An 18145-nucleotide genomic window follows, 5' to 3' on the forward strand; every position below is an offset into this window, starting at 1 on the left:
CAGTCAGACTGATTTTTATTGCTGTATGAAAACATTTAATTTGTAAAAAAAAAAAATCGAAGAGTGGATAATTATAGTCTGTCCCAAGTTTTTGCTTCCATCAATTTTTGATGATTTTTAATAAAAATACACATACTTATGAAAGAAATACAATTGAAATTGATGAAAGGGAATATATCCAAGATATCTTCATTGATCAATTATTCCTTTTCACTCATAAAATTTCACAGGAACGAAAACAAGTTTCTTACGGAGATTTGTAATGGGAAATGTTTACATCTTTTCTCCATTTGGAATACACTCGGAATACATCGCACAATTTTTTAACGTTATCATCCGGGCTTATTAATGGCTGATGCAATGCAAAATCTCCGTATACTTTGAATTTTGGGATGTGTATTGAAACCTGAAGCGGTAGAGGGGGCGTTTCAAAACAGATAATCTGGACATTTTTCATATTAGTGGATGAACGTAGTTTGAGCACAAAGGTATTTACTATTATTGAAATATCAAGCAAAAAGTGGTGGAAGCAAAAACTCGGGACAGAGTATAGTGATGTATATAAATAAAATAACATGCAGACTTTAAATTGTCTAGAAAATATGTGTTGTATTTTTGAAAAGCTTTTATGTAACAGTAAGAATTTGTTATAGTTTTTTAAAAACAATTGCAACATTTAAAAATTGTAATAAGGCTTATAGATGTCTATATTTGGTTGCCAAAATACATGTATTTAAGACTAAGGAATAGACATGTCCTTTTCTTCCAGGGTAAAAGTCAGTGTTATAGGTTCCAGGGAACAGCTGTGTATTCATGAACAAGTCAGGAAAGAAATGAGTAATGCTGCCAAGGTATTCTTTTTAAAAAAATCAATTAATGCAGTAATTTGTGGAGTTTGATCTTTTTGCACTGGCTCTAATTTTACTGTGTTATATTCTCCATTAGGTGCACATGTGTAGAGCAAAAGTGGCAGGGAGGACATGTTTTTATTACAACCATTTCGAAGGTAAGCATGTAATTCACTACATATGATTAAGCACACTTATCTCATTTATGGGTAATCTAGATATTTTTTGTTGAATTATTATCTCACCAGAACTATTTTTCTGATCCCCTGTAGAGTCTTCCTTAACCATTTACATTTTTAACTTCATCCCCCAAGTCCCATTTTCTTCTCCTAAACCACAAAGCCAATTTCATTCACTGGTATTTCAACCAAACCTGTGCGGGCTTTAAGGTTTGCTACTTATTAAGATAAAGGACCAGATCCCTAAACAAGGGAAAATAATTTGGAAACAATGCAAGTAGAGTGGTGTGTTTTAAAAATGTTTTCATAAACCAGATAGCCAGCAATATCAAAACTTTTACCAAAGCTTCACTATATAAGAGAGATTCAGTTTGTTTAAAACAATCCCAAGGGGCAGAAACAGGAGTTCAATCTTCACGGTAAAAGTAAAAGGTGGAGAAAACTTCAAAATTCTTCTCTTGAAGAATAGACTTACCTAGTCTTCTTTGTTCCTTGTGGAGCATAGGGCGGTCTTGAAAAATATGGAGACTACAAATTTTAAAGAAATTTTAAGCAAGCTAATGTACATCTACATATAAGTATAAGGTTCTGATAAAATTTATAAGGAGAGGCTAATTACAAAAAATCACCATGCCCTTTACATGGATATTGTTTCAAATTGCAAATTTATGCTGTATGTAGATGGTTTAAACTGTTTCAGAAATCAAGCGCAACAGTGACCCACGGCAGTTAGTTGGAGATGTGGTGGACATAGAAGATATGGTGCGATATGGAGAAAAACAAAGGTACGATATTGTTGTATTTTAGTTCTAACCTATTGTTGTAAGTTCATATATTTCTCATCTGAGCTGGCACATCCAGTGATATTCTTTTTTGTCATCTGCTCCTCTTGTATTCTGTATATGTGTGTCAGTAAACTTTGTTCAAGAATAACTGAAGAAATTTCCATGTAGCTTGCATCTAGAGTAGAATGTATTGTGGTTTCTTGTTTAATTTTTTAAACTCTCCAAACAACCATAAAGCTTATTAGGGTCCAGTTGGATGCTGTTGCTCAGGTTGCTGAGGCAAGCAATCTGGCCCATGGGCGCTTTCTTTGAAACATGATTGATTCCATTCAACACAAAGAGTCATGTTTTAGCTTTCATTATAGCAGACTTGATATATGTGTTGTGGTTCAAAATGCCATACTGTAAGACTACAAAATTGGGAGTAACATCAAGAAAAACCACACAAATCCCTAGAGCAACAGAAAAGCAGTTTAATCGAATTAAAGATTTTTTTTGTCAATGATTTCTTTTTTTAACTTTTTAGCAACTTCAATAAGACTATTGCTGTGGTTTCATTTTGCACTAATAATATGAACATAAATTTTTGATGATTTCATTGAGTTGATACACAAATCTACAAATCTGGATCCTTTGTTGTTTAAACGGTTCAAGTTAATGTTTTAAAGACAAAATCTATCATTTATCTTCTGAGATAAAGAAGAAGAAGCATTTATTCAATTAAAGACTTGGCTGAGCAGAGCTCTGTGATCTATGATGACACCATGCTTTTAATTTAAGTTTGGATCTCATTTCTCCTGCCTGCTTGAGCATATGTTCAGTTGAGGTTGAGGAATTCACTTGAAAATCACATCCATTATGTCTTTTATGTTTTGTTGATCTTATCAGTTCTGTAGTAGAGCTATTGCTGTGCCCAGTAGGAACGTCTGTGTGTTCTTACCCATCAATAACCCTAAACCATTAGCTATACTGTGTATCACTCCCAGTCGTAATAAATGGAGTTGGCGCTCTTTTGGTTAAAAACAGTACAAGATTCATTCAGTGTTCAATTGATTTTTCAGAACTACATATAGATTGTTACAGCTTTGGATTATGAGATAACAAATGATGTGTGGTTGGCATCCAAAACCAATCCAAAGAATTTTACAATAATTGTTTACAATTGTTTGTTCGCATCTTGAATAGGGCATTATTATTTTGGTTTTATAAGACATGAGTTTTTGAGTATGATAAATGATGAGAGAAACTGAATTTGGATAAAGGTTGAAATTATTTCAAGCTGTAGTTTTTATTTTTTTACGAAAAAAAAGGTCAAAATATATAGATAAGAATATAACATGAGAGATTTAGTGAAAATGTCATACTTTTTGTGCCTAAGATGCATGAACTGGATACATGTATTGATACTATTCACTAGATCTTTTAAAATGAATAAATCATATTACAGTAAAACTCGTTTAGTACGAACATAGATATAGCGAATTATCAGATATAGCGAAGTTTTTTTGAGTCCCCAGTAAAATTCTTAACAAATCTTTGCAAAATTTGACAGTTATAACAAATTCGGATATAACGAATTTATGGATATAGCGAACTGGTTTTGAGTCACGTAGAGGTGAATAATAACAAAATTTGACACTTTTATAATGAATTTCTTTACAATTTTTAAATGTTTGTACATGTACTACCATTTAACATAATAGTATGAATTAATTTATTCTCGTACAAATTTTTCAATTTACAATTGGATTATGAAAGGTATTTAAGTAATGTATTTTTAAATAAACCTCAATTAGAATAAATTATAATCTTGTAAAAGAAAACAAGTATACAGTGAATTCCCTAAAATTTAATTTTTATCATGAAATTATTATACGGATATAACAAATTATGGATATAATGAAGTACATCCACTTCGCTTTAACAGAGGTTTACTGTACTTTGTTTTTTTTTTTTTTAGGGTTTGTCCATACTACATTGCCAAGGAGTTGAAGAATGATGCTGATGTTATTTTCATGCCTTACAATTATCTTCTTGATGCTAAGGTTCTAAACTCTTTGAATAATTTTACATTTCTTATTTTTAGAAGCGAGACATGTAAATGAACTACACATTATTGTACATTCTTTATGGTACAAAAAGAGTGGTTCTTAGATTGTAATATCGATTGATAGAGACTAGAGTATGGAAGTAAATGTAACTACCGGTATATATAAATTATTGAATAATATATTTAAACAAAATTGCTTTTAAACTTATTTGATTGCATGATGTTAATTGGAATAGTGGTAGTTGATTCTTAAGGTATAAAAATCCAATTTTGTTTTAGATAATGTCTTTGACTTTGAACTATTTTGGTCAACTTTTTTTCTAAGTTACATGCAGCATGAATCAGTAAACTTTTCAAATAAGAAAAGTTGTTTTTTTATTGTTTTAGTCAAGAAAAGCTCATGGTGTAGAAGTACAAGGAAACATAGTCATCTTTGATGAGGCCCACAATCTGGTAGGGTCACCAAGCTTCTGAGTTCTGTGAATGGACATTGAATTGACATTGCAGATAGCATTTGTCATTGCAGATAGCATTTGCATGTTCTTTGTTTTTAACTATATTATAAATATGTATTTCTGTGATCAATACTTCAGGAGAAGATTTGTGAGGACAGCTCCTCTTTTGATTTGTCCCCGGCAGATTTGGCAACAGCCATTGAAGAGTTGAATCGATTGGGTGAAAAACTATTTGAAATGGCCAAGACTGAAGAAACTGCCTTGGTTGAAATGACAGATTCCAGTGCAATGCCAGGTTTATTAACTAACTAAAAAAAGTTGCATAAGAAGAGATATATTTTTCATACTTTATTTTACTTTTTCAAATTCATAATCCATTTTCATTACTCAGTTTCAAATACACAATATCATGCCATTTTTGTTGGTCCATACATAGAAAACAGTTTTGGGGATTGCAGAAAAATCTGGTGATTTTTCATGCAAATTTCCCAAACAGTCATGTCATGCAGAAGGCATGAAAACTCAATGTTATCATAGTACAGTTGTAATATTTACACCCAAAGATGAACAAAATTTTTCATAACTTGGTAAATATAGATAAATGCTAATTGGTATACAGAACCGATCAGACCCAACCTAACACCAAAGTAAACTCTGACTAAACTCCGGGTTTACTTTTTGGGTTTACTTGGGGTTTACTCTTGGTTTACTTTTTGAAAATATGGGTCCACTCAGGGTTTACTTTGGGTTTACTTGGAAATTGCTTTTGAGGTCAACTGTATGCACTGAAGTGTAAGGCAGACCCATCTTTTATCTTACCATCCTACTGCCTGTAATTCCTGCCCCTTGTATATTCCGGTTACACAGTGTCTGCTTTCAGGGGTATACTTCTGACTGGGTTTACTCTCTGTGTCCACTCTGGGTTTTGGGTTTACTCTGGGTCCACTCTAGTAAACCTGGAGTAAACCCAGAAAGTAAACCCAGGGTTTAGTTGGGGTTTACTTTCTGTTAGGTTTGGTCTGATCGGTACTATATATATAAATATTTGCATTTTACCAATTTCAGAGCCAGAATTTACCTTGGAGGATGTTCTACGACTGAAATGTGAGTGTTACGTACATGTATTATGTATATTATGTCATTTATAATTAAGAAGTTAAATAGGAATTTCATGAATGTAAATAAATGTTTAATGAATTTTCATGTTTTATCTTTCCCCTAAAAAAGAATCGACAATAAGTATTCAAGAAAATTCTACTATTTTAGCATAACATGTTTTCTAAATTCTCTATTAGAAATCAAATTGATGAATACCAAAATTTGTATGAATATTGGTTCCTATATGTACCAGTATACATGCAAATTTGTGCTTTGACATTCTGTATAGCTACATAAGTCATCTTTAATTATTTGTAGCTACCTTTAAACAGCTGGAGGAAGAAATTGACAAGATTGAGGTTCCAAACAAAGAGAAGGGGCTAACTAAACCTGGAGTGTAAGAAACAGAAAATAAAAACCAATTTTCAATATTGTGAATTTTTGTTTCAATATACATGTATGTGTTCTGTTTCAAATATGGTCTCTTTGCCTGAAATAATAGGGTATGAATGAGGAACACTTAATTAAAAAGCTAATCTTTCATTGTGAAACATAATTAGAAGTTATATAATCATGAATTTTGTGAATTACTTCCAGATTCATTTTTGAACTCTTGTCAAAAGTCAACATTGCATTTGAGACAAAGAACTTTTTTCTGGATCTCTTGGACAAGATTATTTCCTATGTCACAAGTGACTGTAAGTAAAGCATGTCTTATTATACTATACTAGACAACACACTTGTAAAGGGAGTTCACTCAATAACATGTTTTTTGCCTTCTGCTTTCAGCCACGGGAATGGGTTTTCACTCCAAAGGGGCAGGCTTGACAAAGATGTCAGATGTTCTTCGGGTAAGTTTTTAAGCACCAAATGATCATGGAAGAATGTTAGCTACATGTACGTATGTGTAATTTAATTATGTGAAATAGATGTTCTAAAAATGATTTGCCATTATACTCAATTTAGAGGGATAATGGGGTACTGTAAAAGTAGCTATTTACGCGTGGGGGAAATTTACACTAGTCACGCAGTTATCTTAAAACCGCGTAAAATACTTTAGTGCATATGGTAAAAAAACTCAAAATTTTGGAGTGCTAAATCATGCATCTGCGTATTAAATACCCAAGCGTATTGTTTGACCATAGAAAACGCATACTTAACCACCATCGTAAATAACCACATTTACCGAATTCAATCAAATAATAAATATTTATGACACTGAGAGTTTCATAGACATATCATGATATCACTAATAGATAAATGGTATATTGGTGTTAATTATATTCTTCAACAAGGTTTGATCTGTTTTATTTTTCTACACTCTAGGTAGTTTTCAGTAGAGAGGTACCAGATGGGGGATCTGTCTTTCAGCTACAACAGATGTTGGCTAAATCTTACAAGGTAGGAATATATTTTATATCATTCATATCTCTACTATACATGTAAATATCAGTGTGAATAATTTCAACTACTGTACTTCAACTTCTTGTACACTGAGTATCATATGTGAATATGTTCAAATTACTGAGGGCAGGATCAACTGATTTTTTTCTGTTTCTCTGTTTATGGACTTTGATGTACCAGTAAATAGTCAAACTGAAGTGTAATTTTTTATTAGGTTCATATTCAGCCTCTTCAGGCAAACAAGAAGAGAAAGTTAGATTCCTGGGCCACACCATCTATTGCTGATAAATTGGGTCAGTATATACTCAGGCATAATTAATGGTTACAGCACAATAGAATTGGACTACAGTTATTTTTCCTTCATCGTTACATTCTTTTTATTTTAAAAATTCATCCTTTGAATTCCCTTCTCTTCATACAAATTGATTCTTACTAAATTTATTTGATTTACATGTATCAATTTCCATGTACACATATATCCTAATGAAGTATATTGGTTTAATAATGTTTTGTACAATATGAGGTCGAATTGTTAGTATGAAGATTGAATCACTCTCTACTTTGGAATCAGATAAGTTGGCATATTTACTTAAAATCAATTTAATATGTAAGGAGTTTGGCCCTGCAATTCCTTAAAAAAGGATGTATATTGATGAAGAGCATGTATTATCCATTTGTGTAAAAGCAACTTGATTGGTAAAACACATATGCATCATATGAATACAAAAATGAAGACTTACATTGTTACAGGTAAGACCCTGAGTTACTGGTGCTTCAGCCCCGGACACAGCATGCTGGACCTGACAGCCCATGGGGTGAAGTGTGTGATACTGACCAGTGGAACCCTCTCACCCCTTGAGTCTTTCAGCTCAGAGATGCAGATGTAATTATTTACACCTTGTAGATTTCACATATACACATTTATTATGAACATTTATGCCCTCGTTTCTGCTGGCCTTTGCTACTTTTGTGTGTTGCAGTCATTTGATCTGTTAGTTTTTAATTTGTTTTAGTCCTTTTCCTGTAACCTTGGAGAACCCCCACGTCATAGACAAGCACCAGGTGTGGGTGGGGACACTCAAAAAGGGACCAGATGGGGTCACTCTGAACTCAAACTATCAGACCAGGTCAGCTCTCTTATTCTGTGGAAATGATAAATTAAAAAAAGCAATTTTGTTCAAAATTTTCTTTTTAAAATCTTCTTTTAATATGCACACTGCACTTTAATTAAACTGTTTCTTTGATAAGTTTGTGAATGTAATAGTATTTATTGTTTTAGATATCTTCACAATGATTTGATTACTTTTTATGCAAAGGTTCAATGAAAACTACCAAGCTTCTTTAGGAAAGGCATTAGGTTTGTACTTTTAATTGATATTAAATCCAGTGATTTTCTGATGCCATTGAATATTCTTAGTACACATGATTACAATTTGTATTATTGTAGTCAATTTTGCTAGAGTTGTACCAAATGGTCTTTTGGTGTTTTTCCCGTCGTACCCTATAATGGAAAAATGCATTGAAAACTGGCAGGTATGTTTTAAAATTGAAATAAGTAGTGTCTGTATTGCTTTAAAATTAAAGTAGAAATAATTGTAATTGGATTGTATGTTTTAAAATTTCCAGCAAAATGGTGTCTACAGCGCTATTACCCAGTACAAACCTATTCTTGTAGAGCCCAGAGGAAAACAGGCTTTCACTGATGTAAGAAGACAAACACATTAACATACTCTCTCTCTCTCTCTTTCTCTCTCTCTCTCTCTCACATACACATAACTTTTCTACAAATTATTTTTTAGGTCATGGAGGAATTTTATGAAAAAATTAATGACCCAGCTTTAAATGGAGCCATTTTCGTTGCTGTGTGTAGAGGGAAGGTAAATATTTTTTCTTTGTTGTGTATTAAATACAATAATATAAAATCTAGAGTTTGTAAATGATATCCAATTTGGTTTTTGACTTTAAATTGGATGTGAAAACTTGTTTTTGAACAGGTGAGTGAAGGTCTGGACTTCGCAGACAACAATGGACGCGCTGTGATAATCACCGGTTTACCCTTCCCTCCTCGCATGGACCCCAAAGTGGTGCTGAAAATGCAGTTCCTCGACGAATCGAGAGGCAAATTGGGATTCAAGGTACATAAAACCTCTTTCATGTTCAAGTACTCAAAAAAATCATGAGATCAAAACACTCCAGTTTTAGCATCAATTAGTTTAATCCCTGATTACCCTTCATTTCCTTATAGACTATTTCCAGACACATATTGGTACATCTACTTTGTACATGTATTTACCAGGAAATAGGATTATTCAACACTTGTTAGCACTAGAAATAGTTATCGTACATTTCCTGATTGTGATTGATGTATTCTCATGGTGAATGAGGTTCCAAATTGCTCATTTCATATACTGAATGACCTTGACCTTTCCTGACACATACAGACCTACCCACAGTTTGTCATCATTGTCTATGGTCAAGGCCACAGGAAGGTCAAGGTCGGGATGGCTGATGCACTTCAGATACTGACTGTCTTTATGGAATATATGCAAACAGTTGTTGACGTAATCAGACAGTATGATATGACACTGGGAATCAGTAACGATATGATGAGGGACAAACGGCTTCCTCCGCAGTGTTGGATCACAGCAGTACCGATAACGAAAATCTCCTGCTTTATTCACAACAATCAAGGAACAGGAGTTTGTGTCCGAAGCACATAGGTCACCATTGTTATTTTCTGCCAGGAACACACATTTGTAACCTCTGCTAAAGAGACAGTTCCCAAATTTGTCGTACTGAATTTCCTGGATGACTTTCTCTCCATCGTATCTTACCAGTTTGCAACAGCTGTCGCCTGCCACCCTCATTGTAACTAGAATGTGGCCTTCTTTTGTACAAAATATTCCTTGTGGATGCCAAGCATATTTAGATTCAAACAGAATTTCTGTTTCGGTGCCTCTCACAATATTCACACATTTATTTATGTAATCGCTATATATCAGTTCTCCTTCAGAATTTACAGCAATGTCCTGGTATTTTATATTGGTTGCTTCTAGAGTTTGTAGATCTATTCCATGAATATTCATGTGTCTGATTGTGCCATCTTTTCCACTTAACCAGACTTCGTTTCGACCATTGTAAACTATGTGCTTCAAATTGTCAACTTCAGAACTGAATTCCGCTTTGACAATAACTCTCTCAAGTAAACATCTAGTTTGATAGGTTGGATGACCCATGGAATTTTGCAGGGATTCATAGGAACTCATAGATACAAGAAATGATCTGATGCCTCCAAATTCAATACACAGTCCTTGTCCAGTTTGTATGGGAGGGGTGGAAAAAGAAGACATCCCCATTTCATATTTCGGCAAAGTCTTTCTTAGCGCTGTTAGTTTCGATTTGTACTGAATGACTGCATTTGTATGGCTGCCTGATTGCAGTATCTCTGTGTTGTGCTCCACTATATTTGGCATAGTCTGGAGAGAGTATTTTATATCTCTTTGATAGTTTTTCAGCAGAGCAATGTCCTTGTCTCTTGTTTGGTGTATTTCTTTGTGGTACTCCTCAAATATCCTGTCAACTTCTTGGTGCCAATCATTTCTGTAGACGTCTGCGGATTCTTCTATGGATTCATATCGGATGAGTGTTTTTGCTATTTGGTCTTCGATGCTGGCATTCTCCATTTGGAACTGTGGAATGAGTATGTCTTGGATTTCAGCGTTGTCCTCCTCAATCTCTCTTCTTTTGACTTGTTTTATGCTCTCCATTTCCACAATGTCTACTCTCTTATGCTCCTGGTGGATACCCATGGTGCAGTCTCTACATAGAGGGACATCACACTGCAAGCAGTAGGACTCGCATAGCTTGTCTGGATGGGCAGCACATGTAATGGTGTCTGCCATACTTGTATTGTTGCTTAAACTATAGGTACATAGGGATTCCTAAGTGAATTCAGCTTCTGGTTTCTCCAAGCACTCTTGAGCAGGTCTTGATTTGAACACAGAGCTCTGAATGAAACACTTTTGTAACAAGGACCAAGTTTGTTTAATTTCCCAATATTGCAAGGAAGTTTTGATGGAAGGAAAGCAGATTTCTAATTCAACTCATTGAGGAAGTCTGGTTATACATATACTTGGAATTCTGTCGAAGTCTGGTTGCACATGTACTTGGGTTTCTGTTGATGTCTGGTTATATGTGTACTTTGATTTCTGTTGAAGTCTGGTTTTACATATACTTTGATTTCTGTTGAAGTCTGGTTTTACTTGTACTTGGACTTCAGTTGAAGTCTGGTTATACATAAAGATGCTTGGATTTCTGTTGTATTTTGTGATTATTCTGATCTGATCTATTATATTAACCTTCAGAAATTTTTTTTCTCATTTTATTGTAGACAAGTGTTGTTTAGATAATCTGACTGTAATGGGAAACAGGAAGAGTATATGAATAAATATTGTATGTAATGTAATTAGTTTACTAGATGCCAATTTATATGGATACAAATGCCTGCCTGGGAGATAAACCATTAAAGTAATTATAGATTTGAAAATTTAAAATCTCACAGTTTTGTAGCTTATAATCGATAAGGAATAGAAGTAAAAAAAAAAAACTATCCTCATTGGCTTTTTAGACATGTTCAAAATACCTACATGTCATGCAATGATAGAGAAATAAAGGAAAGTCAAATTCAGCAGTATTGATGGAAATTAATCAAAATACAATTAATGCATTCTTACCTGACCATTCAGCATATTTCAAAGTATGAAATGATTTTCTGAAATATCATTCATCATTTCCTGGTCATAGACTTGTTAAACTGTGTGAAGTGCATTGATCGGTGATTGTTCTGCATCCTATTTATGATATTGTCATCATCTGCTAAAGTGGGAAATTCTTCCTTATATAAGATATACACATAGAGTTGATACTTTCTCTCTGAAAATGAGTCTTTACTATATTACGCGTAAGGCAAAATCTAGCCTTATTTTGCAAACCTATTTCTACTGTCTAGAGATACATTTAGCATAGATTTTGTAGGAATTGCCAATTACCTGAAATCTGAGTGTCCAATCATTTCATTTCTTTATAATGCAAGTTCTCCTCTCAACACCCATCTATATTCAACCATACATCTACATTGCGATTTATTGAGTTGCAGTTTTACAAAAAAATTTCAAAGAAGGGTTGATAAAAAAAAACCAACCAGGTTCTATTTTCATCGATTTTATTCCCCAAAATGTTAAGGGGGGGGGGGGGTTGTACTGCACAGACCCGGTGCTATAAAAAAATATGACATTCCAATAGTAGTTCAGGATTATTAAACCTTCCCATTTTCTCCTTCTTTCCTGCATAATGGTTTTTCCAGACTCCCCTTGCAACCACTAAGCTAATTCAGTGTGTAGTAAATCAAGCTCAGGTAGCACAAAAATTATCCTTTTAGCAAAGTTCTGGTGCAAGGACTCTGAAGCTGTTTTAAGCTCACCTGAGCTGAAAGCTCAAGTGAGCTATTCTGATCACATTTTGTCTGTCGTCCGTCTGTCTGTCCGTCCGTCCGTCTGTCCGTCTGTCTATAAACTTTTCACATTTTCAACATCTTCTCAAGAACCACTGGGCCAATTTCAACCAAACTTGGCACAAAGCATCCTTAGCCTAAGGGGATTTAAAGTTGTGAAAATTAAGGACCAAGCCCTTTTGCAAAGGGAGATAATTAGGAATTTATGAAAATTTTTCGAGAAATTTTCAAAAATCTTCTTCTCATGAACCATAAGACCAGGAAAGCTGAAACTTGTGTGGAAGCATCCTCAGGTAGTGTAGATTCTAATTTGTGAAATTCATGACCCCCGGGGGTAGGGTGGGGCCACAATGGAAGGTCGAAGTTTTACATAGGAATATACAGAGTAAATCTTTAAAAATCTTCTTCTCATGAACCATAAGACCAGGAAAGCTGAAACTTGTGTGGAAGCATCCTCAGGTAGTGTAGATTCATTGGTGTGATAATCATGTCCCCCGGGGGTAGGGTGGGGCCACAATTGGGGGTCGAAATTTAACATAAGAATATATAGAGTAAATCTTTAAAAATCTCCTTCTTATGAAACATAAGACCAGGAAAGCTGAAACTTGTGTGGAAGCATCCTCTGGTAGTGTAGATTCAAAGTTGTGAAAATCATGATCCCCGGGAGTAGGGTGGGGCCACAATGGGGTGTCGAAGTTTAACATAGAAACATATAAAGTTAATCTTTAAAAATCTTCTTCTCAGAAACTAATCAGCCAGGAAAGCTGAAACTTGTGTGGAAGCATCATCAGGTAGTGTAGATTCATTGTTGTGAAAATCATGACCCCCGAGGGTAGGGTGGGGCCACAATGGAAGGTCGAAGTTTTACGTAGGAATATATAGAGTAAATCTTTAAAAATCTTATTCTCAGAAACTAATCAGCCAGGTAAGCTGAAACTTATGTGGAAGCGTCCTCAGGTAGTGTAAATTCAAAGTTGTGAAAATCATGATCCCCGGGGGTAGGGTGGGGCCACAATGGGGGTCAAAGTTTAACAAAGGAATATATATGGTAAATCTTTAAAAATCTTCTTCTCAGAAACTAATCAGCCAGATGATTCTTTATAATTGTTAAGACTTTGGCCCCAGGACAATTCTTTGGCCTCACAAGAAAGTTCAGAGTTTAACGTACGTTTATATCCCATAAATAAACAATTGTTAAGGATCTTTTTGAGAACTGCAATACTCAACATATGATATGACTATAAAATCATCCTGTTAGAAAAGGGACTAATGATTATAAACATAAGAATATCCAGAGGAAAAATGGATTTTATTTATACAGGATCTACATGTATTATTGTACATTGTCCAGATAGTTTGTATTATGACTCCATTAATCTGATTTTATCATACCTATTGTTCCTCAGGTGAGCGATGTGGCCCATGGGCCTCTTGTTTTTTTTTTTTTTTACTCTTTTTGACTGCTTTAAAAGATGAAAGTTTGACCTGGTTTTACAGTCGGTATGTTGTTATTTCAATGGGTTAATTTTGGAAATGAGGTACTTTTGACCTGCCTTCTGATGAAGCACTTGTCTTGTAACGCATCACTTTGATTTTCAGAGTCTCTCAGGACAGGAATGGTACAGGCAGCAGGCATCCAGAGCTGTCAATCAGGCTGTGGGGCGGGTCATCAGGCACAGGAAAGACTACGGAGCTATTTTATTATGCGACGAAAGGTATGCAATGCAAAGACATTCATTACTATGTAAAATTTAGGTTTCTTTGCATGATTCTTATTGAAAATAAAAAAAAATCCATATAGATTTGCTGGAGAATCAGCGCTTCGCCAGCTTCCTGTTTGGGTTCGACCTCATGTCAACAAATATGACGTTTTTGGACGTGCAATTAGGGACATGATTGTTTTCTTTAAAACTGCAGAGCAAACAGTGAGTTTTATTTTGATAAATGTGTATTTGTTAGTGATCTATTTTTTTTAAATGCATGTTGGCTGTTCAACGAACGTTTCACACATATTTATCTGGACAACAGCTGCCCGTACCTGACAAGAAACAGTACAGAGCTGGAGGGTCGGTCAGTACGGCTGGCTGTCACGGTGCCCATTTCATGCCCACAGTCAACAGACACGGTCCAGCACCTTCACTGTCAAAGGCTGGCAGTGTGATAGCCCATGTACCAAGTCTTTGTCAGTCAGCCGCAGGTAATGAAATGATATAATTCTTCATATATTATCATATTTGTGTTTGGAGAAAACCCGCCAGGGAGGTCTTTTTATGGAACTTCTCTTTTACAAAAAATACATTGTAAAAAAAAATTCAATCTGATAAAGTTGATAATTTGATTCTTTTCAAAAAAGTAATTTCAAGGTGTTTTTTTTTCTTGCAAATTTTAGAAAATGAGGTAATATCAATTCAATTTCAATGCATACACCAGGTACATCATTTTATTCTCTAATGTTCATAGTTGATTAAAGAAGTTGATTATTCTTATTTATTAGATGAAGAAAAAAGTTTAGCCAAGCTAAAGATTCAGTATGAAGGAGGGCCTTCAACAACTAGTGTTGATTCTAACAAAAGAAATCTCCTGGATGCACTCAGTTCATCAGAGGTAATTGTAAAATCTGCAGTCAGCACTCAGCAGAGTTTCTTTTCTTGGTGAAATAATATAATTCATAAATGTATATAACATTATGTAGTAAAATGATTCCTTTGGCTTTTCACAGAAGGATGGGAATCTGGATGATGAAACAGATGATAAGGTATAAATCAAAATTATATCTCATTTACCGGTACATGTTATCATGTTATTACTATACTATATGTAGGTGTAATATATGCTCTCTCTCTCTCTCTCTCTCTCTCTCTCTCTCTCTCTCTCTCTCGCAGCTCCTATATTGTGTTGATCATATTTTTAGAGAATTACTGGTATAAAGCTGCAAAATTGATTTTTCTCTTGTAATAGTATGGATTCAAGAAACCTAAGCCCATGATGAAGAAAATACCCAGCAAGAAGAAAATTGTGATTAAGGCATGTCTCCATTATCCATATAGCATTCTACAAAAAACAAGATGATCAGTTATAGAGTCTGCGTTTTACTTGATTATGTGATATGATGAGTCATCTTGAAAAGCGAATAATTTTTTGTTGTATTTCATCTGTCAGAAGAGAGATTCTGAGTCAGAGAGTTGCTCTGTAAACAGACAGAATTTATCAGGATCGGTGATGGAGGTCAGCTCAGCTGTGACAAATTCCCATCTACAGTCTGCGGAGAATTACATCCTAGAGGTATGGGAGTCTAAGGATGATAATGATAGAAAGGGAATCATAGATTGCAATTTATCATATTACAGTATGCATATGACTGATATGAGGAAGTACATTGATTATTGTTCAGTGTATTGGATGACTCTTTTAAATTTTGTTAAACATTAAATGGTCTGCAGATTCTGTAAAAGGATCATCTGTGTTTGCAGGTAAAGAGTTGTTTGAATAAGGAGTCGTATGTGACTTTCTCCAAAGCTCTGGGTATGTACAAGAAGACTGGACAGTTGTCCCAGGCAGTGGGGGTGATGGCCGGACTGTTCACAGAAAACCCCCGGGACTACCATCTCTTTAGAAGTATGTCTCTCTTTGACTTGTTATTCATTTTAAAATACACACTAGTTAGATCCAAATCAAAGACATATGTATTTCTTTTATATTGCCTCATGCACATATATTGTGGAATCATTAAAATTCGTGGGGGTCAATTTTCGTGGATTGCTTGAATTTTAATTGTTCGTTAGGACATATCTTCATGTATTCTATTACAGCTAAAAAGGGAGATGTGGTTTTATAACCATAATTTATTAATTCATAGAGGATGTCAATTTCTGGATGAGAGGTACCTACGAATTCCTCGAAAATTGAACCACCTTGAAATGTAATGATTCCACAGTATTTATCATTTTATCAATTTACTTATCTATTTACCAATTTATTTTTTCACAAATGCGCATTATTGGAAACATTGACCGTACCCCAAGTCATTGAGCTTCTTTATTCTCATGAATCATTTATGCTCTTAATTTTCATCATTTGTTCCATGCAGTAAATTTCTTCAATTTGTTCCGTGAAGTAAATTTTATTCAATGATGTGGTTGTCAACATCACCATGAACAGAAGCCTTTAATTATGACATGAACTTCAATTTTATGTTTTGGAAACTTAAGACTTTTACAAAAGTGGGATGAAAATAATAGATACATGTATCATCAATGAAGACTAAAAAGGGTAGGCAAAACTGGCTGTACAGTATTGTATGATATAAATCTGTTTTGACACAATTTAGTTAATTATGGTAAATTCCATTGTTTCTTGCCTTTGTAGAGTTTTATAGATTTGTGCGACACAAGGATAAGAAGGAGTTTGACTCAGTGTGTAAGGAGCTGACAGGAGAGGGGTGTGGCTACAAACCGGAGGACTCCGTACCCAAGAAACGGGTCCAATCCGAGGCCTCTAATGTCTCCGGTAAAACTTGATTTATTGTCAGTGATTGGTGCAAAATGACAATTGTTTAAAAGGAAAAGGTTATTTAAAATTTTTTGCTTAAAGATCAAATTCTTATGATAATAATATATGATCACCTTATGAATAGCTATTGAATATATGATCAATTTATGACTAGCTATTGAATTTGGTCTGGTTTGCCATACTGTGCTGCATCAAGCAGTTGTCAATGTTGGTTTTTTATGCACTTTGATTAGGGATGTTTCCTGTGCCTTTGTTTGTTTTTAGCTCACCGAGACGAAGTCGGGGGGAGCTTATGCTATACCCTCGGCGTCGGCGTCGGCGTCGGCGTCCGGACCTGGTTAAAGTTTTTGTTGCAGGTCCTGTATCTAACTTATTACTTGTCCTATCTTCACCAAACTTGCATGAATGATGCATCTGGACCTACTAATGGACTTGAGAGACTTGGATGCTGAATCTGGGCCATGAATTTCAGATGCTGGAGGAGGTTAAGGTGTTTGGAGCAGGTTAAAGTTTTTGTTGCAGGTGCCCTTTGATAGCCATTTCTAAGTTACTACTGGTCCAAACTTCACCAAACTTGCATAGATGGTGTGTCTTATGATACTGATGCACCTGACAGGCTTGAATGCTGAATCTGAGCCATAGGTTTCGGATGCTGGATGAGGTTAAGGTTTTTAGAGCTGGTTAAAGTTTTTGGAGCAGGTGCCCTCTGATGATTATATCTTACTTACTACTGGTCCTTACTTCACCAAACTTGCATGGATGGTGTGTCTTATGATACTTTTGCACCTGACAGGCTTGAATGCTGAATCTGAGCCGAAGGTTTCGGATGCTAGATGAAGTTAGGTTTTTCGAGCAGGTTAAAGTTTTTGTTGCAGGTGCCCTTTGATAGCCATTTCTAAGTTACTACTGGTCCCAACTTCACCAAAAATGCATAGATGGTGCGTCTTATGATACTGATGCACCTGACAGGCTTGAATGCTGAATCTGAGCCATAGGTTTCGGATGCTGGATGAGGTTAAGGTTTTAAGAGCTGGTTAAAGTTTTTAGAGCAGGTGCCCTCTGATGATCATATCTTAGTTATTACTGGTCCTAACTTTACCAAACTTACATGGATGGTGTGTCTTATGATACTGATGCACCTGACAGGCTTGAATGCTGAATCTGAGCCATAGGTTTCAGATGCTGGATGAGGTTTAGTTTTTTTGGAACAGGTCACATGTTTAATATATGTAGGTAATAGCACTATTTCAAACTTGCATATATGATCTAACTATAATATAAATGAATGGCAGAGGTAGCTTCAGATGC

The 18145-nt window shown here is 34.9% G+C and overlaps 2 protein-coding genes across 2 annotated transcripts in view; one reads left to right on the plus strand and one right to left on the minus strand.

Moving 5' to 3' along the window:
- LOC128164802 (regulator of telomere elongation helicase 1-like) overlaps positions 1-18145 on the plus strand; it is a 29068-nt gene that overhangs the window by 8144 nt on the left and 2779 nt on the right. Inside the window, exons 5-32 of the mRNA XM_052828804.1 lie at positions 770-851; positions 946-1006; positions 1728-1812; positions 3773-3857; positions 4250-4315; positions 4456-4612; positions 5383-5421; positions 5734-5812; positions 6013-6113; positions 6205-6266; positions 6742-6816; positions 7034-7112; positions 7570-7702; positions 7833-7946; positions 8136-8176; positions 8267-8352; positions 8446-8523; positions 8619-8696; positions 8814-8954; positions 13928-14043; positions 14130-14253; positions 14357-14525; positions 14823-14932; positions 15048-15083; positions 15287-15352; positions 15488-15610; positions 15799-15943; positions 16694-16834. Of these exons, the coding sequence (XP_052684764.1) occupies positions 770-851; positions 946-1006; positions 1728-1812; positions 3773-3857; positions 4250-4315; positions 4456-4612; positions 5383-5421; positions 5734-5812; positions 6013-6113; positions 6205-6266; positions 6742-6816; positions 7034-7112; positions 7570-7702; positions 7833-7946; positions 8136-8176; positions 8267-8352; positions 8446-8523; positions 8619-8696; positions 8814-8954; positions 13928-14043; positions 14130-14253; positions 14357-14525; positions 14823-14932; positions 15048-15083; positions 15287-15352; positions 15488-15610; positions 15799-15943; positions 16694-16834 (2672 nt within the window). The remainder of the gene's footprint in view (positions 1-769; positions 852-945; positions 1007-1727; positions 1813-3772; positions 3858-4249; positions 4316-4455; positions 4613-5382; positions 5422-5733; positions 5813-6012; positions 6114-6204; positions 6267-6741; positions 6817-7033; positions 7113-7569; positions 7703-7832; positions 7947-8135; positions 8177-8266; positions 8353-8445; positions 8524-8618; positions 8697-8813; positions 8955-13927; positions 14044-14129; positions 14254-14356; positions 14526-14822; positions 14933-15047; positions 15084-15286; positions 15353-15487; positions 15611-15798; positions 15944-16693; positions 16835-18145) is intronic.
- On the minus strand, positions 8962-13906 carry LOC128164803 (E3 ubiquitin-protein ligase TRIM71-like). Its single transcript, XM_052828805.1, has 2 exons — positions 11553-13906; positions 8962-11233 (listed from the first exon to the last, which is right to left on the minus strand). The coding sequence occupies exon 2, from the start codon at positions 10719-10721 to the stop codon at positions 9216-9218; it is 1506 nt and encodes a 501-aa protein (XP_052684765.1). The 5' UTR covers positions 10722-11233; positions 11553-13906; the 3' UTR covers positions 8962-9215.

The sequence above is a fragment of the Crassostrea angulata genome, chromosome 10 (genome assembly GCF_025612915.1).
Source record: "Crassostrea angulata isolate pt1a10 chromosome 10, ASM2561291v2, whole genome shotgun sequence".
Taxonomy (NCBI): Eukaryota; Metazoa; Mollusca; class Bivalvia; order Ostreida; family Ostreidae; genus Magallana; species Magallana angulata.